The sequence below is a fragment of the Boleophthalmus pectinirostris genome, unplaced genomic scaffold (genome assembly GCF_026225935.1).
Source record: "Boleophthalmus pectinirostris isolate CB_2022bp ecotype Guang Dong unplaced genomic scaffold, ASM2622593v1 HiC_scaffold_1102, whole genome shotgun sequence".
Taxonomy (NCBI): domain Eukaryota; kingdom Metazoa; phylum Chordata; class Actinopteri; order Gobiiformes; family Gobiidae; genus Boleophthalmus; species Boleophthalmus pectinirostris.
The window spans coordinates 1-25000 of NW_026570998.1; the positions used below are offsets into that span (position 1 = coordinate 1).

The window sequence follows — 25000 nt, forward strand, 5'->3', positions numbered from 1 at the left end:
AGAGATGGTTTGCACTAACTTTACTTTTGGTCCTTAGTTTGACCCTGTGCTGTAACGGGGATCAGCCACAACATTATGAGGAAAAAAATGTTTAAATGTGCACTGTGGAACTTTTCTGTTGGATGGTCTGTCATCTGCTTGTCTCCATGGTTATTATGGGTCATTGCATTGCCTGGAATGTCCCACACTATGCAAATTCAATTTACCCACCTCCCTAGAAACAAACTGATGACTCAACCAGGCCAAGTTACAGGTCAGATCAGTGGAGACTAGGTGTTTTGTAGCAATAAAAACATCTGTAACTGAATAAGATGTCTGGATAGGTTTAATGTCTCACTGTGGAACATCCCAGGCAGTAAATTATCCATGAAGATAAGCAAGTGGAGGAGTACAAAATGCATATTTAACATTGAAGCAGAAAAATTAGGATTTGGGTCCAATAACCAGTATCTGTCGCAGGTGTCTTAGTCCTGGTTTAGTCCTCCTGGGTTAGACCTGAGTTACATCTGGGTTAGTCCTGGTTTAGTCCTTGATTAGACCTGGATTGGATCTAGTTTAGTTGTGATTAAGTCCTGGTTTAGTCTTTGGTTAGACCTGATTTAGTGCAGATCTTGTGGGGTTTTCCCAGTCTGCCGTGGTCAGTAAAAGACATGATTGGGTTTAGTCCTGGTTTAGACCCGGTTTAAATCTTGGATTAGACCTGTTTTAGTCCCAGGTGATCATAATGTCTTGGCTGATCAGAATCCTCTCCTGGTGCATTTCAGTCCATGTGAAACTGTAAATGTCTAAATGTCCAGATGTTGTTTATTCTGTAAAAGCTGCAATAAAATAAAACCATGAGACGTCCCTGTGTGTGGATGGGTCTTTTCGTACAGGTGGGACTCTTTTGGCTGTGGACAGGAGACAAACAAAAAAACAACATGCTGCACTCCCATGAAGCATATTCATAAATATTTGGTATCATGATGTTGCTGACAGTTTAAAATTGTTATTAATTATAATTTTAATATTGTGTAAAAGTTCCCTATTTTAACAACTTTTATGTAGTTGTACTTTGTTATGAGTGAAAACAACAGTGGTCTAGAAGAAACCTCAAGTGTCTTTTCTGCATTCTGCTGTTGTAACGGCCAGTCTCTGGAGATTATCACAGTTCTATAAAATGTCTCACCCACGATTAGTCTACTCTTCTTATTATGGTAATCTGTATTATTTGGGGTCTCATCTCTAGCCCCAAAAGGGAGGAGACATGCCCAAGAATGGGGTCCATGAGACGGACACAAAATGAGATAATGATCATTTATTTATAAGTAAATTGTAATCCAGTTAATAAGTTTTACTGATTTAATATTTTAGTTGCCATTATAGCCCTGCAGTTGCAGCCTGAAACTCATCAGATGTTAACCTTTTTTTGTAATGGTAAAATGTAAAAAATCTCACAGATGGCTTTCCTCGTGAGTGCAGTCTTTTGGGAATTTTATCCACAGGTGGCTGGGCGCTAAAGAAGAAGAAAAAGGGTGGATCTGGTCTCTTCCCTCGGCCCTGCAGGTGAGAATCTTTAAACATGAGGTAAACAGAGCAGACAGCAGCTTTGGATCTCACATTGAACACTGTTCACAGCGTTACTCTTCATATGAGCACAAAATGAATCAACAGCATTAAAATGGGAACTCTTTATTTACAATAGTTTACAATAGTTTCACAGAAACAGCTCGCACCACAGTTAGACACTCTCCAAGACCAGGACTAAAGACTGGGATCAAGACCAGAAATGGGACCAGGGTCAGATCAAAGACTTAACAAAGACCTCCTCACAAATATTATTACACTCAAGTCTTCCCAAACCTGTTCTCGGGACCAAGTGCAAATCCTGAGAGATCCGTCTGGAGAATCATTATCAGACCAGCATTATTTATTAGTATTTAATATTATTTAGGAACATTTTTCAACTATTTGAAACCTGCCTGGTCTAGCCCTGGGTCTACTGTAAGCGACTCTAGAATATGGCTTTTAAACAGTCAGAAACCTACACGAACAGGCCTAACAGCAATGGCACAGGAAGAAAAGCTTACACTGGGTTTACGACGAAAAAGTGTCAAGAAATACATCTCCCATAGTCCTTTGCACCGGGATGTAAATACTGATATGACAATGTTGTTAGCAGACTTAAACACGGGAGGTGGTTAGCTTTTGATATGACTTTTAGACAAGAATTCAAATAAAAATGTAAGACAAACTAGTGGTTCTCCACTGGTGGTTTAGGGCCCAACGTGTCATGAAAAATACATTTTTAAAAGATAAAACTACAGGCAGAATTATCTAAATTCAGTGCGAGTAAGGGCGTTTCACACATGCAGTCGGACCCAAAAATGCCCTGCATTTTGGTGTCTTTGTTGATTTCTCAAACATAAGTTTTAAAGTGCATATGACAGGACAAAACTAATTAACAAATTACACTTAAATGAACAGAACATTTGGTGAAGTTTATAATGATACTTCCAGGTTGGATGTAGGCAGCAGATGTGACATACGTAGAGGCAAATCCATAACTGTTACCTAGCAACCATAATGTACATTAGGGCCAAAACATGTCTTTGTTACACAATAGTTATGATTAGACAAATAAAAATAAATTCCAATGGCTGCGTGAATTGTCTCTGCATTTTAGATGACATTTTCTGATGACATTGGTAGATGGATTCCTTTTTAGAGAACTAGGCTCTACTTCCTGTAATTTCCCCCCCACGTATTTTCTTGTATTCACAAACCACTGCTTATCTGATGTAAAACACACATAAACATTAGCCAGATACTATTCCACCAAACCAAGTCAGAATGAGAAAAACATGAAAACCTGCTGTATGCACTTTAAAGTGTTTGTTTGTTTGTTTTTTTCCCAGCGTGATGTATGAAGCATCAATATTCTACAACTGTAATATTGTCAGTATTCAGAAGATTCCCCCTCATGTCCCAGCCCCACCAGTGGAGAAGCACTGCCACAGTTGGACAGTGTTTGGCTGGAAGACCATTGGTTTGTGTCGGCTCAGAGCCACGCTGATAATCTTAAATAACGAAAACATTTCACAAACTTTGTTCTATTATTTTTTGATGATACTTTTAAACTTTCAGCACCATCTTGAGCAAAATACACATTTCTTTTTATCAAAATTCGAACCAATTTGTATGTAACATTGACATTGAGGCATTTCCAGAGCAACCGTTAAATTAAAACAGAAAATATTATTAAAGCTCCCATATTATTCGAAACTGGCTTTCAAAATTTAACAAATGTTACATCTGAACCACAAAGAAATCTCTCTGTAGCAGTTTTGTTGAAGTTGGTCCTGGTTTAGTCCTAGTTTTAAACCCTGGTTTAGTCTTAACTTTAGTCTGTGTTTAGTCCTGGTTCAGTACAGCTCTTGTGGGCTCTGCAGTGGGAACATTTAGTCTCTGGTCTACTTTCTGGTTTAGTCCTGCTTTTGCTTATCTGGATTTTAAGTTCTGTTTTTTCCTAGTCCTGCACTGTGGTGTGTTCATTGTCTGCAGAGGCATATCCATCACATATGGTTTAGTCCCGTCTTTTTTTTTTTTTTTAAGTGCCAAGTTTCCAAGTCTACAGCTAAAATCCTTCTAAACTCCTGGCCAAGAAGACCAGGTCCTGGTTTAGTCCTGCTCTTGTGGCATCCTTATTACATACGACTTTGAACCAGGGACTAGGGACAAGACCAGGACTAAAAACCCGGGACTAGAACCACAGCCATCACTGACTACACTAGAAATGCTAGTGATGCTAAATAGCCTTTTCAACGTACCCCTTTCATCATTCTCTTCCAACAGGAGAATATATGGATATATGTTATACATTTGAAGTTCTAAAACAACTTCATTCACTTTGAAAAGCCAAAATAAAGTATAATATGAGAGCTTAAGGTGAAAAACAAAGTGCAAACCATTTTTTCCTACAAATCCCAGCATGCACCAGGGTCAGGGTGGCAGTTACAAGGGGGAGGGGCTTCTCTATGGCAGTTCCAGTGTTCGTTGATGAGAACTCCCTCCCCGAAAATGTTAGCGGCTTGTTGCTATGCTAATGTTTATGGACAAACGTTGACGTACACGTGTGATTGCCGTACGCACAGAGTCACTGGGATCCAAAATGGCTTCCGACAAACAGGAAGTCCTTAGATTTAGGTCCATAATCGAAAAGTGGTTTTGAGGAGAGAAGGAGGAGCGGGAAAACTGGACCAAAGAAGTAATATAGACCTACAACTTTTAAAATGATTACAAAAAAAGTGACACATTTGTGTTTGTAAGTACAAAAGCCTAAAGCCAATTTGCTTTATAAACTGTGCTACATAATTTTTCTTGAGGGGGGCTATTGCCTTGCCATGTTACACAGTATAGCTTTAACCTCATCTATGTTCATGGCGACAAGCAGATAATGCCACCAGGCCAAGCTCTAAAATCTGTGGAAAGGGAGCCTACTCACAGTAAGAATGTAAGTTTTTTAAGGTATTTTGCAGTAACTTTGCTCTCATCAGTGTAGAAGCTCTCACTGAAAACAATCAGCACCAGTGAACAGTGAGAGTTCAAAGAAAGACTTCATGCTGACTGGGGATTTTTTCACTATTGATTCCTGCTCAAATGAGTTTCTAGTTTCGATTCTAGTTTTAGTATAGATTAGTAAACAATTTTCTAATTTTGGACAACCCTAAAGCTCCCTCTAAAAAAATGCATTTGTCTAAAAATAAATATTTAAATTGTCTTTTAATCTGAATAGAACAGTTTTCCGTTTATCACAGTTTAATAATACTTTTGGGAAGAACAATTCAAATTTGTGCACATGTTGCTTGTGTAGGTTTACATTTCCTTATGAGGCCCAACTTTCACACTTGGAGGGAGGAGGGAGACCTGAACTGGGGCAGAAGGGGGCAGCACCGAGTCCATCCCACGGTTGGGGTTCACCTTTGACCCCATGCGCCTCTACGGCGCCTTCTTCAGTCCAGCATGTGCTTTTTGGGTCCGACTCGTGAGCGGTTGGACCTGCGAGCGTCCTGCCCTGCCCCTCCCGCCCCTGTCGGCTCGGCCCCTGGCCCTGATGCCCTCCCGAGGCCTCGCGCCCGGCAGCTCTGGCACACGTAGGTCTCGGGCACGTGGCTCTTACGGATCTTGGCGCAGGACAGGTGGATCCAGGTGTTACAGGTGTTGCACTCGATCATGGCTCTGCCCGCAAACGGCTTCATGCAGAAACACGTCACCAAGTCCCACGAGTCATCATCTGGAGAGTGACATAGAGAAAGAGAGAGAAAGAGAGAAAGAAAGAGTGTTTAGGAGAGGGGAGTTTATAAAATGTTCTGCAATTCAGCATTAATCCTGCTTTTAAAAGTCACAAGGAACACCATAGAAATGGGTTTTGACATTTTGTATCTTATTTAGATTAGAGATTTTAGTCTGGATCAGATACACAGATATGTGAGAGCTTTGGCCACGCCCCCTTTTTAGTCACTCAATCGATTATGTATTTAGTAGAGGGATACTGCTTGTCGCTATGGTATTTACTCAGAAACATTTAGACATGATTTACTTGAGATCTGTAGTGAAATGCCATACAGGCTAGACAAATGTACAGACGAAATAAACCACAACTTATGTATTTGAAGAGAAAACATGGTTAACAGCTCTAAAAGCCCAAAGTGTGTTGTGTGTCAGGTTTTTCTCAGCCATTTGTAGCACAAAAAATTCAGTTAAAAACGTTGATCTTAAATTATGTATAATGTAAAGTTACTAGTGGAAAGTTCACTACCTGCTTGTCTCCATGGAGATGTTATTACTTACTGAAATAGCATGAATACCATGGTTAAGTTTAGAGCATTGTGTGTGTAGGCCTGTCATGATAAATACTGTATCAGTTCAAAGTTAGGTGGAACGATCATTGTTGGCGGGTCAATATTTGTTGTGGGCACTTTTTCGTAAAACTCATTGGGAACTTTGTGATTTAATTGTTCTAGGTTTAGATTTGAGCTGTAGAGGCTTGAATACATAACATCACTCATGATAAATACAAACTAATACTAAGGTGTTATTCTGCTATTTATCTACTGCATCTTATGGTTTTTAACATGTCAAGTTAGAAACATTGTTAAATATATACAATATTTAATAGTGCTATACATTTAGAATAGTTTGTTAGGGAGATAATGAATTAGTTTCAACATTATCGTTTATTGTCTATATATTTTATTCAGCAATATATTGTACTTCAGAATGTTGGGAAATTGTGAGCGGCCTACCTGAGTCCACCATGATGTCTTCGTCCTCTCCAGACCCGTCTTCGTCCCTGAATACCACCTGTTTGCCCTGTCTGAACACCGTCCTGTTACTGGGCAAGCCCTCCACCTTCTGCACCACACCGTCCTGCAGGTCCCACCCACGCCTCTCTTCGCCCGGGTACTGCCCCCTCTGAAACTCCCCCTCCTCCTTATACCCCGAGGATGAGTGGGCAGGGCTGGGCAGGGCGATGCTGATGTCATCGTCAGGCTCGTCTTTGATTGGTCGGCCGCACTGCAGCTCAGGTATAGGTGAGTGAGTGTCTCCAGGTAAGTGCTCCTTTCGTCTCTTCTTCTTTTTCAGTTTGTCGACTTTTCTGCGCTCGTCTGGGTGAAAGGAGCTGACAGTGAGCTGTGAAAATAAAATAAAAGATTATGCCACAATTTTAATTTTTTGGGGTAAAATAATGGGTTTAGTATTGAGAATCCATAAGGATTTTCATTACTAACCATAAGGAGGGTCTGAATAGGGCCCTGGAGAGATTGCTAAATTACTCAAAAATGCATAGATGACATCTAAAACCTCTTCAAGCATGTTTTTGTTAGGGAACAATGTTATAACATGGTACAAAGCTTAATTTTTTATTTTTTTTTTAAAGCTGATTTTGTGTAATTCATTTAACCATCTCACTCTGCTCCCGACTGTATAGCTGACCTCTTTTTTAGGGTGTGCAGGCAGAGCGCCACCTGGCTGTGGTCGCTTCCTGTTACGGTCCTGTGTGGGGACCTTGTTGGCACGTGGGGGGCAGGGGGCAGAGGGTCCCGGGGTCCAGCCGTCACTGTCTGCTGTGCTGCCGGTGCTGTTGGGGGGACTGGAGCTACTGCGCACGGGAGAGTCCTGGAAGGCAACAAGAGCATATAAGTAACTCAAATTCAACTCATTTAGAAAGCAGATAGACAGGCCTTCACGACAGCAAATTTTGAAGCATGGTACACTATCGAAGAAAATATAGACAATAAACAATAAAAATGACACTAATTTATGCCACTGACACAAAAACCCTACAGCAGTGTTATCCTCAAAAAATACTCTGAATGAGTTAAAAACCACAAACTGCAATAGATAAACAGCAGAATGAAACACTTTAGAAATTTGTTTGTAACTATAGTGACTTTAATCGTAGAATAGGAATAGTTTCCCCTCATTGAAAGAAAAAACCTATGATAAATACTGACCCCTAAAAGTTCGATCTATTGTATTTTGAACAAAAAGTTGATTTGGTAATTATCGTGACCCACACATACGGCTGTCAAATATGCCAAAAAACAAAGTCACAGTTCATTGGCTCATAACTGAAAGCATGATTATATCAAACTGTTACCTCTATTTTGTCAAAAATCTACCTGTAGGAAAGGTAGAGACCTTATATAATTTAATAGTAACAGAATGTAATTAAGTTTTTTTTTTTTTTCATTACATGTTTGTAATTGAATAGCGCAATAATTGAAATCATGATTATAAATTTGATTACAAACTTATAAACTGAAATCTTCCAAAGTACTGCAAAAAACATTTTAAAAAATGTCAACCAGGGCTCATAAAAATTACATTACATTGTATAACAAAGAGAATTAAAACTGCATTTCAGAACTTTCTCTTGAAAAGTAATGTAAATATAAGGTAAAATCAAATTATAAAACATTCCATTGAATGCAAACCTGTATGTTTCTATATGATGCTTTGTGCTGAAAGCTGATTGGCTGTGAGGGAGGTCCATCTACTTCATTTCTGTCTGAAAAACCTGTTCTAAAGCTGCTTACGCGTCTTAAAACTCATGCATGTGAATACTAGCAATGTGACAAAAGGTTTGGGAGAAACAGAAACAAGTAAAGTTCCAATATCTCCTTCTTTGTGGTTTGAAATATCTGGTATCTGAGCTTTAACAATAAAAGCTCTCCTGAAATAATGCCCCTGTGATTAAATTCAAACTGTTTAAACTAAACGGTTTACAAAGCCTTCTCTGGCAATTAATGAAGGGCACAAACACACAACAACATATGTAGAAAATAATTATTACAAAGAAGCTTGATTTAATCATTACACAGTTCCACAGTATTTTTCATAGTATTTTTTCATAGTGTGAGTGTGTGGTCTCAGCTGCAACCAAATTAAAATATGTACTGTATCATAACCCAAGAGGTTTATTGACAGTTACCTCAACTTTTGTTTAAAAGGAAGACTTGCACCAACCAAAGTCAATACATCTGTGATAAGCCTCAGGACAAATAAAGACCAGTAGCAGTATAAGAGAATTTTACAAACAAGTGCTGAAACTAAAATACACACTGGCCAACAGCCAAGAGATACATTCTGGTCAGCTTTAATTCAATGTTCATTCATTTATTTTATACCAGCCAAAAAGACTAATTCAAGTTATTTCTGACTTAACTGGGCTGAAAGTACTACATTAAAAGTGCTACACTAAAACATGAGTAAAATAAACATTAAAACATCACTTTACTCTGTAACATTTGTGAAGCAAAGTGTCTTTTCAGTCTCTGAAGTTCAGTGTACAGAACTGTGCCATGTCAATAAAAAAAACTAAGGTGTTCTGTCAAAAAATGTTTTTAACCATGGAAATCCACTGTATTTCGGACAGTAGTGCAAAACTCTCCTAGATATACTAGTCAAATACCATTAAAAAGTAAACGAAGGTGCAGTGGAACAACCCACTGGGTCACTTCTGGTAAAGACATCTGTGTCTGAATGCACTCTAAGATTAATATTCAGCATCTTAAAATCTGCATTAGTTTAACATTAGGCTCACTGAAAATGCTGTTTTGTGATGTCACAAACCGAGCTCTATTAGGACATACATACAACTGTGGGTTAGTATCAATACCAAGTGTATAATGTTGTGTGATGTATCTGGCAAAGAAAAGTAGTTGTTGTCATTAGTGCTTAATAATGTAAATACTGTTCCTCTACTGCTGTTGTATACTACTTACACATGACATCTCTATCTCGCAGTCGACTGTGCAAAGTTATTATATAATAATAGTAATAGTAATAGAAGTCTTAGAATAGAATCTTTGAGCACACATGAGAAATATGAAAACATATTTATGTGTGTTCATTCACTCATGTGTGTTCGTTCACTCACCTCCTGTGGATATGGGATGTAGCCGGCATAGGCCAACACAAAAGTGCAGAACTTGTTGAAGTCTTCGACAGTCCTCCTCCTCCGATACTGCGGACTGAAACCCTGTCAAAACACGATCAAACGTTACAAATCCACACAATTCAACACTCAGTTAACTAGAAACACATTTAAAACAACTACCGTTAACGTCACTATTGTACAAATTACAATGCAAGGTAAAGAGAGCTCTTCATTGTCATTAAAACACAGGCGCACACACATTTATCATAGATTTGACAGTAGCGTCATAGTAGCAGCTAACATATGCTCAAAAATAACTTTAATAACAATATTCCCAGGCAAAATGACACGCAAAACGACAATGTGGACAATGTTATGCTAATTTAAGTCTTAAGCTTTGTGATAAACGGTACGAGCGTTTCTGTACAGGTCAAACAAAATTCCTACCAACCCCCACCAAGGATTGCCAAGTTAGCTAATATAATGCTAGCGATGAAAACACAACTGAAGCTAATGCTAAAACATGAGGTGTATCTTCCTCCAACTTTATTGACAAATAAAATCAAAACATTAAATAGAAAGTGTGCACCAAAACCACTAAATATCCACGGTCATTTTCAAATGCAATCGTTTGGTTTTGCAGTTTATTGGCGAATTCGGCACAAAGCGTGTGTGATGCGAGGCTAGTCAATTTTAGCATTGCGGCTACGGTGATGGAATGTCTAGTTTGATCCATCAATAAAGTGAAACATTTGACAAAGTATTTAGTTTGATTTAGGACAGCGAGTAGCAATTATAAAAGGTAAATACATAGCATAAGCGAATCTCGATGTCACTTACTTCAAACTTGTGTCGTTTGTGCAGCTAAAGTCAAAATTAGCATTGGGAGCTACTGGATGACAAGTTGACGTTTGCCTTGCTAGCCGCGTCAAATCGTGCAGCGCCGTGCAAAAAAGAATAGTTGAAGTAAAGTCTTACCTCGGGTTGAAATGTATGAGATGTGGATGGGGTTATGTCACCCATTTTCACTGAATGTCCCAGGTCTGTTTAGCGGCACTTCCACGACGTGACAGCCGAGTTTTGCGAGCCCAAACACGGTCAGAAGAGGCTAGCAGCGATGGATCGGTGGCTAAAACTAGAAGCAACAGTGTCCCTTCGCTGGAGATTGGTGAAATAAGTGCACAAAGCGTGGATAAAAGGAGGAAAGGCGTCGCCTGAAGGTTGTAAAGGCGTATCCAGAGCAGAGCACACGGCTGGAGGATAGTTAGTAGCACCGATGCGCGCCGCTCGTCCTGCCCGGGTACAGTAGAGTGTTGTGGGGGAGCTTCTGTCACAGCTGCCCGTCTCCTCCGGATCTTGTTCTGAGGAGAAGGACAGCACCATGCGCCCTCCGATGGTCCAAACAGAGAGTGCCATGCTCTTGGTTTTGTATCTTGTACTGTTTTCAGCCACTGTTATTCTAAAATAAATATGTAGCTCTGTTCAAAATGGCATTATTATTTCAATTAAGAGCATCACTTGAATAAAAGTTTGAGTAACGTGTTTCTTACTCTCCCTTTAATAATAAAAACACTCATAGGTACATAAATGTAGCAGTAAGTAGATACAAGTAATAAGATAAATATAAATTAACAATAAATTAATAAATACATGCCAAAATTAATGGAAATAAATTTAGAAATAAATCAGTAACAGGCATGTAAATAATAGACAAATGCACGTTTCCATTATTATGACCAGAATGTATAATACATGTATAATACATTTATTTATTTGTAGTAATCATGTGCAGTACTGTAACATAATTTAAATCTTACTGGTGCAATCTATCCAAGTCATTTTACCTCCTCAGTATTTATGTAATTTGTCCCAATGCTGCACTGCTGAGAACCAAATTAAAGCCACTAAGTACAAATACTAAAATATAGGCTACTGAAATCACTTTATCTGGTGTTTGTTCTTGTCCATAAGTTGCACCATTTATAATAAGTCAGAGCCCTTTATTCAGAGTGTTGTAGCCTTAAAGCCACTCTGTTGACAAGGTGTTGTATTAGGTTCTGTCTGTTGTAAACCTTTGTAATATAATTTCTTCTTTCTATCATCTTAATTTTGATGTAATTTTCCTATTTTCCAGTTATTCTTGAACATTGCGTTGCAACACTTGAATTTCCCTGTTGTGGGGATCATCTTGATCATCATCTTGATTATGTTTATTTTTAATTCATCATTCATATCCTTTATTTATTCAATTCTGTCAACTGGACAAAAGTTATTTTTTTCTTTTTTTTCCCCAATTATTTCCAATTATGTCATTTTTGGCCTATACACCTCTCCTCCGTGTATAATACACAAAACTGACTCTTTGAGCATTAAGATATTACAATGCTGGTACCTCATCACAAACATGACTGAAGTTGTGTTTTGTTTCATTCACACATGTTTGAGTAACTCTTTATTATTAGTCGTTCTGCATTTCCAACATTTCCAACTCCTTTTACCTTTAATTCAGTAGAGATTGGCAGCTGTAGGGTTGAAATATCCAAATCACTCTAGTGAAGGTGTATGGAGCTTAAAAACACAGTGGAGCACTTCCTGTATCACAAAGTGGAACAGAATGTTTTCAGTTTGAAAGAAGAACTCGTCCTGAATCTGCAGGTTTGTGTGTTAAACATGTGAATGAAACAAAACACAACTCCAGGTGTGTTTGTAATGAGGAAACATTAGAACAGATCAGAAAATCGTGTAATATGGTCGCTTTAAAATGCAATTTAATTTCTCCACCAGATTTCGACAGTGGCCCGGTGTGGCCTGTGGGGGGCGCGCTTGAGCAGCGTGTAACCGCTGCTCTTCCGCCGCTGGTTCGAGTCCAGCGCGGGGTTAGCATTAGCATAGTTAGCCTCTGTCCCACACACGTGAATAAACGAAGAATTAAAGGGATTAAAACAAGAAAACTACAAAAACGGCAAACAAAAATGACTACGGAGCCTCTCGAACACTTCCGTACTTTCATCACGGAGAGTTTTACCGCCGTAGCTGTCAATATTTTTAGCGAAGTGCAAAATCTGGTGCAATGTTACGAGGATGAAAACAAACGACTGCAGAGTCTGCTCAAGTCAGTGCTGCAACCGCAAGTGCATCTCTGTAGGATCGGTACGGAGCTAAGAAATACGCAATCATGTGGTTATATCGGATCAGACAGGATTAAAGGTTGCAAATCGTTTTAAAGCTATATATATCTTTTTTTTTAAGTTAGTTAAAAATAGCATATATTATTTACTTTGTATTTGGTTGATCTACTACTCCACACAGCACCTATATACGCATACTGTTTGGATACACGATGAGAAACAGGAATTAACATGTTACTTAATCCAATTTAAATTTAATTACATTGTTATACCATCTGTAGTAACTTCCATTATTTTGTACTTTCTAATGAAATCAGCGAAGCCAGCTGAATTTACTTGAGAGACTATATTTACTTCAAACTACAAACCATCAAGTCTTTGCCAATGGGACATCCCTGGTTTGGGGTGGTTGAAAATAATACAGTTGTGAAACGAGTGCGTAATTAAAGAACATTGTTGCACTGAGCCCATTCACAATTAATCTGTGAGTCAGTATAGTCACATCTTCTTTGTGTTTTGGTCATTTTTAAGCGTTTTTTTCTGTAGTTTACTGAAACAAATGGCAGTCTGTGCCACTCTTAACTGTTGGTAGGAATCAAATTGGTCAAAAATAAGGACACCTGGGACAATGGGACAAATCAGTGGTTTTGTATAAATCTGCTGGGACACGGGACACAGGGCTCAAAACTGGGACTGTCCCAGGTAAATAGGGATGTCTGGTCACCCTACTCTACTTACTACCAAGTCATTAACTTTTTTTTGGAACTAAACTGGATTTATCAGCAGGCTTTGCACACTTCTAATTTGTGCGGTCTGTGCAGGCCCTGTGTTTTAGGTAATGTTGATTACTGTACTCAAAAAGTACTTCAAAACGTGACTTGAATACCCTTTACATATGGTATAAGCCCAAATCATTTAACTTTATATGTATTTGCTGCAAAACTGAAATGAGGATATTAATGGTCATTTAGGTCCTGTTATGTCACTCTGTCTCCTTTGGATCTGTGTAAAATCTACTAACCCTGTAGTTTAGATGTCTGCAAACATGTACTGAGATGTCCTCATGTGTGTCAGATGCAGGGCTGGGCAATTAATCAAATTCATTCTATTAATTTGGATTTTTAATAATCTTGTGTAAACTTGTGACATTGAGGATTATTATGAAACAAGATTACTCCTGATTTTGTTACTTGCAAAGCAGGGGCCAGGGCATTGGTTGATTAATATTAGATATCTTTACAAATGTAATTTAAGGTGGATTACATTTTCTTTAATAATAGTATATGATAAGAATGAAAATGTAAAGAGCTTCTCCCATTTGACAAACCATCAATCTTGCTCTGACTGTGATCAAAATCGATTCAAATCATAATGTCCTGTGTGTGTTCTGTGTCCAGTTATTTTTTTGGCCAGTGGAGCTCCCTGTGTCTCCATTGGAGTCTTATTCTGTGTAAACGCTGCTGGCTGAGGGGTAGTCCAGACCTCTACAAACATGTTCTGAAGTACATGAGATTCTTGGATTAGTTTAGCACCTCAAGTCTTCTTCCTTCTCGCTCCTTGATGGGTTTAAAATATGACCTATGACCCAAAACCTTGCCATGGAGATCTGCAATTTAAAAAAAGTTATATCTTTTGAATGGGTAAAAAGTCCTAAAAATTTTGCCAATAATAGACAATTTTATCCCACAAATATAAATCGTTTTTGTCCTTTTACATTACAGTTTAATCAGACCTAAATTGTCTCCTTACAGATGTGGGTTCCAGTTACCCAGCCCTCAGAGAGTGCGCTCCTGGAGCTCAGAGCAGAGCTGTGTTCTCTGACACCGGTTTGATGGAGCTCAAAGAGGAGCAGACGGAGTGTGTGATCAGCGATGACGTCATGGACCAGGTCAAAACCGAGCCAGAGACCATCTGCATCTTGAACTCGCACAGGTCTCTCACATTTACCATGGTGTATTAGGGTGGTCCACAAAATAATGTTTTTTAAACATTTTAAAGTTTCAAACTTCTTTCCTCCCATTGTTTTATTTGAGTGAAAAATATTCCATGTAAAATATCAGCCTGATTGATTAATATTTAGAGGTAGCTCAAGCACACAAAAGTTTTGCTCAGAGTCATCATTTGGCGTTCATATTGTTACTTGTAAAAACAGTCTTAAATGATGACAAATTTGTATAAGAGATAAATACAGTGTATTTAAATGAAAATTTGAATACAGAATAAGCTTTGATTTTGTATAATTGCTTTATGGTTTTATTGCTGTTTTTCTTCAGTGATTTCCACTCAGAGAAGAGTGAAAGAATCTTTTCAATCCCATGATCCTTTCTGATTATTGGGATTCTGCCAGAAGCTTATGACTTCTTCCCAAGTGATGGCGGCACTTGTCTTAGTCTCTTAGCGGCAGGAGCTCAGTTGGTAGAGTAGAGATTGTCCATTGACCTACAGGTTGGTGGTGTGATTCCAGCTCCCACAGATGAATGCTGTTGTTGTGTCTTTGGGCAAGACACTTAACCCACCTCCCCCCTAGTGTGTGCGTACCCTGGTGTGTAAATATGTGTGTGAAGGTGGAAAAGTGTTGTATAAAAATGTGACCGAAAATGTGACCAGCGCTATATAAAATGTGACCATAAAAATACATCATAAACACGACAATGGAGAAACACGCGGAGCACCTGGCCACGTGAGGACTATTTGCTTTCAAATATCTGCTCCTCTGACTTAGACATCAAACAGAGGCACCTTACAGACATCTTAAGAATGACTGTGGCTCTTTGTAAAGGGAACTTTGAGAGAGTTTCAGATTAAAAAGTTTTCTCTGAAAAAAAAAAAATTCAAGTAATCAAGTAAATTCATGTGTAACCAGTAGCCAAAGTAAGGTCGAGCTTGAGCTCCCCCTAAACATTTACTAATCAAGCTAAAACGTTCCAGTTCAAGTTATTTTTTCCATGGGTAGACTCACTTAAGAACTTAGGAGATAAACTATCTAGAACTTTAATTTGTTTGAACCACCTTCACCTGTTGTAGTTCCAGCTAAGTCAGTTCTTTATGGTCAGGTTGAGTTAAAACAAAGCTCAGATTAAAGTCTAACTAATAAAATGATTCCTCAGTTTTTTGCGCCACTAGTTGTTGATGACCTCTTTGAACAACAGACTGGTTCTACAAGACAAGACATGTTTTTGACACAATTTACAATAAATACATTGTGTGGTTCAGAGTTGATCTCACACTTTTAGATTTATTTAAATGTACAGTTTGTAACTTTCTGGAGGAGTCAGCTGCTTGATTCCATGGAATGAAACTAAACTAAACTTCTGAACATTTTCCATGGAGATAGATATATTTTATGCCATGCTGTAGAATGTTCTAGCCAAAGGAACAACACTTCTTTGGAAACAAGCAGGAAGAAGCCCTGCACCAGGCCAAATATGAGTCAGGTCTGTGCCAAAATTGACCAAAAGACTGAAATCTGAACTAACAAACTAATGTAAGAATCACATTTCAGAGCATGTTTGTACAGATCTAAACACAGGGTTAGACGTTTTTATGCACAATTAGGGGAGAGTGTGTTGTTTGTGGAGGGAATGATGGTACTTTAAAAAAAAAAAAAAAATCTAATCTATTCTCTCTTTTTGAAATTCTTTTCCAGTACTTTAGAGCTGAGTGACACTCCCTGCTCTTCGGCCGCAGTTTCAGCTTCAACGTCAGTGATCGAAGACGACAACATTGAAAATGGAGAGGGGGAGGGAGGAAATGGTGAAGATGAAGAGGAGGAAGAGATAGAAGAGGAGGTCAATGAAAACAGAGAGGATCAAGAGCCAAGTACATCCCAAGAGACAGAGGTGAACTAAAACAACACAAATGACTATGTTACATGTTTTACTAATCCACAACAAAACTAATAAGTAAATCCTCCATAATTCGATATTTCACAGTGATATTTTGATATTTTGGGAAGGGCTTGATCTATATCAGCTTAAAGTGGACCTATTCTGCAGGATAAACTCTTCAGAGCTTTTAACCATGTTAGTGGTTTTCCCCTAAACATTTACGCTCAGATTTGTATTTGGAGTGCCTTGTGCATGCTGGAGCAATCTTTAATTGCTTATTTACACTGCTCTGTACTTACTTCATTCCACAAGTTAATTTTCTTAATCTGTGATATGTGTACGATGCAGCAGAGTTGCAACTGCATGCAGCTTTTTAGGAAGTCAGCGGACTTGTTTAGTTGTTTTAGATCAATCTATTGTATATAATTAAAAATTTACAGGTGTCATAGATTTCAAGCACAATGTCCTCCTGGTAGAATTCTAATGATGTTTTATTCTCCAGCCTTCGCCACAGAAAACTCTGCTGGAATGTCCAAGGTCAGAATCACTTCATCAATTTGCTTCTCTTACTGACATTTCAAATGACCTTTTAATGTGAAAATATTTCTTCTTTTTAGGTTCAAGAAGCCGGACAACACTTTTCTCCCCACTCCCAGTGAATACAAGGCTTTTATCTCTCGCCAGACTGAACTCTATAAAGACATGCCAGCAGAACAGCGCCCCCTAATCACGCTCATGGGGCTAGACGAGGACGTGGAGTTTGTGGAGTGTGCCCTGGGTGAAGTCCCTAAAGGATGCCCCCTCTCCTACCATCACCCTCTGCCCTCTAAGAAAGACTTCAAACCACTAGACAATACTCCTCCACAACCTCGACTCCCCCTGCAGAGCCACACGGTCCCATCATCCACCATTCCCCCTCTACTGGAAAACCAACTGGGAATCATCAACAGCATGGCCCTAACATGGGAGGCTGCTTATACACTGGAACAATCTACTCGCCAAGACAAAGCAGTCACCAGCAGTGTTAAGAATGGACGACTGTTCGACTGTTTTAAAGACTTATTTTCAATTAAAGATGCAGAAGGTAGCGCAGAAAAACTAGTGGCTAAGCTAAAACGCGGTAAACGCCGGTGTAAGCAAGCGACTATTGAAAAGGAGCTACGGATGGAAGCTGTGCGTGAATATTGTCAGCTCATTTGTGTAAACTGGTATCCGTGTGGGGTTGTAGTGCATCCAGGCGCTCCCTGGATCGCGGCGCATCCACACGGCTTGGTGTATGATCCCAATGAGGAAATCTCCTTTGGGATTTTACATGTGAAGTGTGAGCATTTGCGCAGCTTCACTGAGAGTACATATATGGTGTGTAAAGAGGGTACGCCTCGGCTAAACCCCTGGACTCCCACTTATTGGCACATTCAGGGGGAGCTGATGGTGACGGGGACTGCGTGGTGTGACCTCCTCCTGTTCTGTGGAGAGGACATGTTGATTCAGAGAGTTTACAGAGACGAAGCGCTGATCAACACACTCAAACACAAAATGGACGCCTTCTTTTTCAAACACTACCTGCCCAACCTGTATCAGAACCTGGACCAGGACTAAAACCAGGATTGAAACCAGGGCGAAAACCAAGACAAAAAACTGGAAAACTAAGGCTGAAACAAGGACAAAAAATAAAACTCAAACCTGGACTGAACCTGGACTGAACTAGGATTTCCTTCTCATTTCCTCCACATTTGAATGACCGGAACAAAACTGAGTTTGACTAGGACTAAATCAGATCTAAAACAGGAATTTCTTAGATTCTTCAATTTCAAAACTCAACTAGGACTAAACCTAGACTAAAAGTAAAAATCAGGACTGGACCCAACCAAAATCTTTATGGTCTTTGATGATACTCAACACTAAACCAGGACTAAGGATTAGGGCAGGATTACATCTCTTCCATTCTGTCCATTATCATGTTCTGAACTGAATCAGGTTAAAAACTGAATTAAACAAAGTCTACAAATGTCTGACTATGGACTAAACCAGGATCGGTTGTGAATCAGCACTAAACCTGGACATTTGTTTTTTAGTTCCTACTAAAGTGATTCAGTGATATTTTTAAATAGCACAAACTCTGTGCAATGTAAATGTTTTCTCTGAATTCATTTCTCTGAAGTCATGTCTCTGACAGTTGTAGTGTGATTTCAGTGTTATTGTCTTTTCTGTTTAACCCCTGTAGAGGGCGCTGTCTCTCCTCAGCTGGACAGCCACATGTTTCTCTGGTTGCCAAATTATACTTGTTTGCCTCACTTTGGACCAAAACTAACTAAAACGGCAGGGCACTGATTATGGTAAAATCCTTCAAGTAATTCAGTCAACCTTTGTACAAAGTAAATGTATGTACATTGTAAGTTCATAATAAAGCTCTATTTTTTTACATGTTTGAAAATGTTTAAATTTAGTCCAGTTTTTTTAGGCAGTGTGTATTTAGTTACAATACTGTTGTCACTACTTCAAAAATAATACCTGAGTAGAAGTACAAAGTTGTGATCCAAGAAAACATAAAATGTATATAGTTGTTTTCCCTGAGTTCAGGAAGAGAAACAGCAGGGACGTAACATCTGATTTAGAATTTGAAGTTAATGTAATTGGGTCAAGACAAAAGATGAAATAAGTCATAAAATCTGTTATTTCCAAACAGACACAAAAATGAGACAAACTAAATCATGTGAAGGAGCTGCAAGACACACAAATGTTCAGATCATTTCAGATTGTCACATAAAACTTTTGTCACTTTAGACTCATTTACAGAGGGAAGAAGAAGCACAACTTTTACTCAAGTAAGAGTACTGTTACACTGTTCTATATAGTACTCAAGTAAGAGTACTGTTACACTGTTCTATATAGTAATCAAGTTGTAGTTAAAGTATGGTGTCTAGTAAAATGGTAATTATATCAGAATCCATAAGTTTCAGAACGATGAAAAGTCAGGATCACTGACACTGACAGCAATTCACCAATTCAAACAGAATATATCTGTTGTCTGACATTCCCTGGTGTGTGACACTTATTGAAAGCTCTAACTCTGCTCTGTCTGATGCTCTTTTGTTCAAACTTAGTTTTAACACAGTCTGACCAGAAAGAACAAACTTATTTAAACTTCAACAGGGAAGCATATTTGTGCTGTTAAATAAATAATATTACAGTCACAAGTTCACTACCATCAGCCTGTTTGTTGTGTGTTGTTTAATTTTTTTTTTCTTGTAGTAGTAAAAGTCTAATAGTCTTTGCTATTGTGTCACCATGGTAACTGCTGAACATTCTGCCATAGAAGTACATGTAGAACAGCCCCAGCCTGATGTCAGAGCAAAGCATCAATAACAGGAAGCTGAACCCATGTTTTATTGTCATTGTCAGGGAAAAAAATTCACAAACAGGAACTTGCATTGGCGTTATGGTGCGACAACAATAAATATAAACTATGTTCAAATAAAAAATAAGGACATGCATTAAAAGAAGGTAAAAAACAAACAAACAAACTTTAGATGTACAATTTAAAATATAACACATGTATAAATAGTTACAGTATGGGCAGAACAGAGCAAAACTGTCAGTGCAAGTAGGTTAATTACAATTGTACAAATATCAATAAATACTGACCATGTGAAATTAGAAAGCCAATCAATAGGCTATTAGCTTGATTTATTATTAAAACATTAATAGCATGGCATATAATCTAAAATAAAAGACATTCCGGTATATTATTAGCAATCCTTTTAACCACACTTTAATGTGCTAAAGTGACTTATCATGGAAGTGTAATTAAGCTCAAAGTTTATCTGCTCCACGAGGCTGGATCTTCCGTTCCAATCTGGCAACCACACCTATCTCGCGTCTGACGTAAACCCGATGTGCATATTTTACTGAAGAGAACCACAACATCTTTATTATAACGTGTTTCGTCTCGATTAGGGACGATTGTGCGGTTTTTAGCATGCATTAGTCAATTTTATACTCGTTTTTCTTTTCTTAAGCTGATCCATTTGGTGTTTTACGCAGCGGATGCAGTTGTTTTGAATGCTCTTTATCTCTCTGGCTCCTCGGCGCTGGCTCGGCTCGCTTCTCTCGTGTTTTTTGCGGTAGTTTTGGGTGATTTTTGGTGATTATGGCGATCAACAAGACGTATTTGAGTATTGGGTATGCGTCCGTGGGTGCGCTCGTGGGGTTTTCTGCGTTTTTGGTTTGGAACATTGCGTACAGCCAGCCGTGGACCGCAGCCATGGGAGGGCTCTCAGGTAAACACAAGATATCTGGACATCTCTCTGCGAGTTTAAGCTGGTTTTGAGTAAATACATGTTTTTTAAGAGTTCCTTTTATCAAGATTTAGTTTAAAGTGTCCATATTTACAGGTCTGTGTTATAATGTTTCTCAATCAAAAACATCTGCAGCTTTGTTGTTTCAGTCACATGTTTCACACACAAATCCTGCACATTTAGGCTGAGTTCTTCTCTCAAACAGAAAACACTGTTCCACAATGTGATGTCATGAAGTGATCCAGGAAGCGCTCCACTGCGTTTTTAAACTTCCACACACCTTCACCAGAATCGCTTGGTTAATTTTAGCTCCAAATATTTGTCCAAATCCTGTCCCTTGTGGAGGATTAAAGCTTGTCTACGTCTAACTCTGGAATTGCCCATCTCTACTGAATTACAGGAAAAAGAGTTCCACTTGAAAACTACTCATGACATCACAAGGTGTAATAGAGCATTTTGAGTTTTGGAGATGTAGACAGACTGATAATAAAGGGTAACTCAAACATCCTATCCACGTCTGTTTTTGAGGATGTAACAACATTATAACATGGTTTAAAGCTCACAAGAGGCACTTTTGCATAATACCCATAAAAATATGAGTTTATTGTAATTCCATGTTCACGATGGCGGTCACTTCAGAACAGTGACGGCTTCTTTAAAGAAAGACATTTATTTTTAAGATGCATTCTTTTATATACAGTATTAGTGCTTTGTCAACCCCTTTATAAACAGTATCAGAAGAAACAACAATCACTCCCTTGATAAACAGTATCAGACACAACTTGTTTGTATTGTAATGTTATTCCAGTGATCATTTTCTTCTCCAGAGACAGCATGGCCAGTGCGTTTAGTTTGTCCTGACCCATGGTGTTTTTCAGAAATGTTTTAATTCTTTTAAAGGATTAGAAGCACCTTTCAGCCTTTGCAGTGGTCATGGGTGTGGTGATGATCATTTTTAACAGTTTTACTCCTGAAAAACATGTAACCCTCAGCAAAGACTTGCAGAAGAACTACGGCTCCCTGAAATGCTCTCAGTTCCTCCTGGCTGCAGATGACGCCCAGCTCAGTGTTCAGCCTGTTTCCAGTGAGGGCAGGGTAGGCCTTTAAAATGATGGTCAGAGCCTGCTCAGGGAATGTCCTGCTGTATTCTTCAAACCTGTGACTGAAGCAGGGTTGCACTGATGAGATGGTCTGTAAAGGAAAAAACATTCTCTTATGTGCCCCAAGATGGTGTCACAAGTTCAGAATATAATAAATAATAATAATAAAACATTAATTGGACATCCATTATTAACCATGCAGTAATCAGCAAGATAATACATGTATAACTCAGAGTTTGTTGTTTAAAATTATCTCTACACATCTCTGCAGAGAAGTCGGTACACATAGGCCAATATTACATGATTCTATTGAGTACAGTCTGTCTTTATGGTTGACTAGATTATGTAACTCAGGCTTAGTATGAACTGGACTTTGACTCGGGATGATCATATTTCCATGTCTGACCTCAAAAGACTTCACAGTTATAAGTCTGTTAGTTTAGACCAGGACTAGACCGGGACTAAACTGAGCCCAATAAAGACTAAACCAAGTGCGGGCACACACCCCAACACCCAGTAAGCACCGCTTTAGTCTTGGGCTAACCAGGGACTAAACCTTTTCCTGTCACAGAAATTCTTGCAACTAGAATGCAAACCTCACACTTCCTGATTCTCAGACAATAAAGTCTAAAACTTAATAATTAGATGCAGACAGTTCACAGCGGATTCACTTTTTTTACACTTTACTCAGATACATGGAGAATGTTAGTCAGAATTGGAGAAATAACTTCATTATAAAATCACTGGTTTATAGACCAAACTTTATAGATTCAGCTGCTGTTGAAATCTTATCTTTGAGTCATGTGACCTCAGTGTGAAACCCTCTGCTCAGTCATTCTTTGTGTCACGTTTTTTTTTTCTTTGTTTTTTTGTCAAAGTTTCATAAAAAGCAGAAACTAAAATGTGACTCTTCAGATTTGAAAAACGCAGTGTCATGATTTCAACTGAAGAGGTTTGAGTAACAGTGACATCAGCACTTTGGATAGAGACCGTTTTTCACACGGGACTCAGAGCGTCACTGTCAGCAGAGGAGGAGCTCTTGTACTGTGCTTATTTTGCACAATGAATGCATTTCATCACAGTTACATCGCTGTGTTAACTGATCCACCAAAACTTTACTGTCAACTTCAAAAAGTACAAGGAGTTAACTTGCCTATCCTGCATTTAATCACTTACAGCTCAAAAATACCACGTAAAAAACACACATTGTTACTGTGAGCCTCTCCACAGATCTGACCTGTGACACAAACAGACCAGTAACACGTTTTCATGTTTCTGTAATTATTACTTGGTCATAGTTTTACATCAGTGAAGAAAAGTACAAAAATACAGGAAATGTGGGTGAATTATAAATAGAATCCCTCTGCCTCTGTGTCATCAACAGGAAAACTCCATCCACTCCATCCAACTGACAGTTTACGCACAACTCACAATTTCTGACACTTTATTGAACTGAATAAAACTGTTGTCATTTATGTTTATTAGTCAAATCAGAACTATTGATCTTAGGCCTGTTTACAGTAACACAAGTAATGGAGTTATGTCATTTGCCCTTGTCCAAGCAGGAAGTGAAATAATAAACTTCACAAATGAGTCTAAACTTGGTTAAATTTGGACAAAATCTTAATTATACATGAGTACATTTTAGTGAAGTGGGTAGTTTTAGTTGTGCTTTTTTCATGTTTTTATACTGTCGTGTGTCTGTCCCTGTCAGGTGTGCTGGCCCTGTGGACTCTCATCACTCACGTCATGTACCTGCAGGACTTCTGGAGGACCTGGTTAAAAGGACTCAAATTCTTCTTCTGCATCGGAGCCGTGTTTTCCCTCATCGCCGTCATCGCTTTTATCACCTTTCTCTCCATCGCAATCCACACCAAAGCATGTGAGTATCCTCTGCTCCATCTCCTCTTCTCCTCTGTCCTTCTCCTCTGTCCTTCTCCTCTGACCCCTTCTCTGTCCTTCTCCTCTGACCCTCTCCTCTGTCCTTCTCCTCTGACCCCTTCTCTGTCCTTCTCCTCTGACCCCTCCTCTGTCCTTCTCCTCTGACCCTCTCCTCTGTCCTTCTCCTCTGTCCTTCTCCTCTGACCCTCTCCTCTGTCCCTCTCCTCTGTCCTTCTCCTCTGACCCCTCTTCTGTCCTTCTCCTCTGACCCTCTCCTCTGTCCTTCTCCTCTGACCCCTTCTCTGTCCTTCTCCTCTGACCCTCTCCTCTGTCCTTCTCCTCTGACCCCTTCTCTGTCCTTCTCCTCTGACCCTCTCCTCTGTCCTTCTCCTCTGACCCCTTCTCTGTCCTTCTCCTCTGACCCCTCCGCTGTCCTTCTCCTCTGACCCTCTCCTCTGTCCCTCTCCTCTGACCCCTCTTCTGTCCTTCTGACCCCCTCTTCTGACCCTCTCCTCTGTCCTTCTCCTCTGACCCCTCCTCTGTTCTTCTCCTCCTCTGTTCTTCTGACCCCCTCTTCTGACCCTCTCCTCTGTCCTTCTCCTCTGACCCCTCTTCTGTGCTTCTGACCCCCTCTTCTGACCCTCTCCTCTGTCCTTCTCCTCTGACCCCTCTTCTGTCCTTCTGACCCCCTCTTCTGACCCTCTCCTCTGTCCTTCTCCTCTGACCCCTCCTGTCCTTCTCCTCTGACCCCTCCTCTGTTCTTCTCCTCCTCTGTTCTACTGACCCCCTCTTCTGACCCTCTCCTCTGTCCTTCTCCTCTGACCCCTCTTCTGTCCTTCTTCTCTGACCCTTCCTCTGTCCTTCTCCTCTGACCCCTCCTCTGTTCTTCTCCTCTGTTCCTCTGACCCCTCTTCTGTCCTTCTCCTCTGACCCTTCCTCTGTTCTTCTCCTCTGACCCTCTCCTCTGACCCCTCTTCTGTCCTTCTCCTCTGACCCCTCTTCTGTCCTTCTCCTCTGACCCCTCTTCTGTCCTTCTCCTCTGTTATTCTGACCCCTTCCTCTGACCCTCTCCTCTGTCCTTCTCCTCTGACCCTCCTCTGTCCTTCTCCTCTGTTCTTCTGACCCCCTCCTCTGACCCTTCCTCTGTTCTTCTCCTCTGACCCCTCTTCTGTCCTTCTCCTCTGACCCCTCTTCTGTCCTTCTCCTCTGACCCCTCCTCTGTCCTTCTCCTCTGTTCTTCTGACCCCCTCCTCTGACCCTCTCCTTTGTCCTTCTCCTCTGACCCTCTCCTCTGTTCTTCTCCTCTGACCCCTCCAGTGTTGCAGTGCACAGCAAGACATGA

At 39.6% G+C, this 25000-nt stretch overlaps 3 protein-coding genes across 6 annotated transcripts; 2 read left to right on the forward strand and 1 right to left on the reverse strand.

Moving 5' to 3' along the window:
- Positions 1-1655: 1655 nt before the first annotated feature.
- On the reverse strand, positions 1656-10803 carry phf13 (PHD finger protein 13). The gene is made up of 5 exons (XM_020930894.2): positions 10403-10803; positions 9425-9526; positions 6976-7158; positions 6285-6672; positions 1656-5272 (listed from the first exon to the last, which is right to left on the reverse strand). The coding sequence occupies exons 1-5, from the start codon at positions 10445-10447 to the stop codon at positions 4992-4994; spliced, it is 999 nt and encodes a 332-aa protein (XP_020786553.1). The 5' UTR covers positions 10448-10803; the 3' UTR covers positions 1656-4991.
- A 1465-nt stretch (positions 10804-12268) lies between these two features.
- Positions 12269-18801, forward strand: LOC129407264 (uncharacterized). Of its 4 annotated transcripts, none has more exons than XM_055147867.1 (5): positions 12269-12631; positions 14304-14484; positions 16199-16391; positions 16882-16916; positions 16997-18801. In XM_055147867.1, exons 1-5 carry the CDS (start codon positions 12397-12399, stop codon positions 17976-17978), a joined length of 1626 nt encoding a protein of 541 aa, XP_055003842.1. In that variant the 5' UTR covers positions 12269-12396; the 3' UTR covers positions 17979-18801. The 4 variants fall into 4 exon arrangements, with proteins under 4 accessions (XP_055003842.1, XP_055003846.1, XP_055003857.1 ...); XM_055147871.1 differs by having other exon boundaries at positions 12269-12574; XM_055147882.1 differs by having other exon boundaries at positions 12270-13387.
- A 1442-nt stretch (positions 18802-20243) lies between these two features.
- Positions 20244-23793, forward strand: LOC110165711 (heme transporter hrg1-A-like; the record flags this gene model as incomplete). Its single annotated transcript, XM_055147888.1, has 2 exons — positions 20244-20659; positions 23492-23793. Coding segments are annotated over exons 1-2 (432 nt in total), but the record flags the coding sequence as incomplete, so codon positions are not given.
- Between the last annotated feature and the right edge of the window lie 1207 nt (positions 23794-25000).

What these genes read in the sequence shown, in the direction of transcription:
- phf13 (XM_020930894.2), bottom strand. Translation starts at nt 10,447, where the DNA reads ATGGGTGACATAACCCCATCCACATCTCATACATTTCAACCCGAG. An exon ending in CTCATACATTTCAACCCGAG is followed by an intron (nt 9,527 to 10,402) that starts GTAAGACTTTAC and finishes GTGTTTTGACAG; the next exon opens with GGTTTCAGTCCGCAGTATCG. An exon ending in AGACATCATGGTGGACTCAG is followed by an intron (nt 5,273 to 6,284) that starts GTAGGCCGCTCA and finishes GTCACTCTCCAG; the next exon opens with ATGATGACTCGTGGGACTTG.
- LOC129407264 (XM_055147867.1), top strand. Translation starts at nt 12,397, where the DNA reads ATGACTACGGAGCCTCTCGAACACTTCCGTACTTTCATCACGGAGAGT. An exon ending in TGCATCTTGAACTCGCACAG is followed by an intron (nt 14,485 to 16,198) that starts GTCTCTCACATT and finishes ATTCTTTTCCAG; the next exon opens with TACTTTAGAGCTGAGTGACA. An exon ending in ACTCTGCTGGAATGTCCAAG is followed by an intron (nt 16,917 to 16,996) that starts GTCAGAATCACT and finishes TCTTCTTTTTAG; the next exon opens with GTTCAAGAAGCCGGACAACA.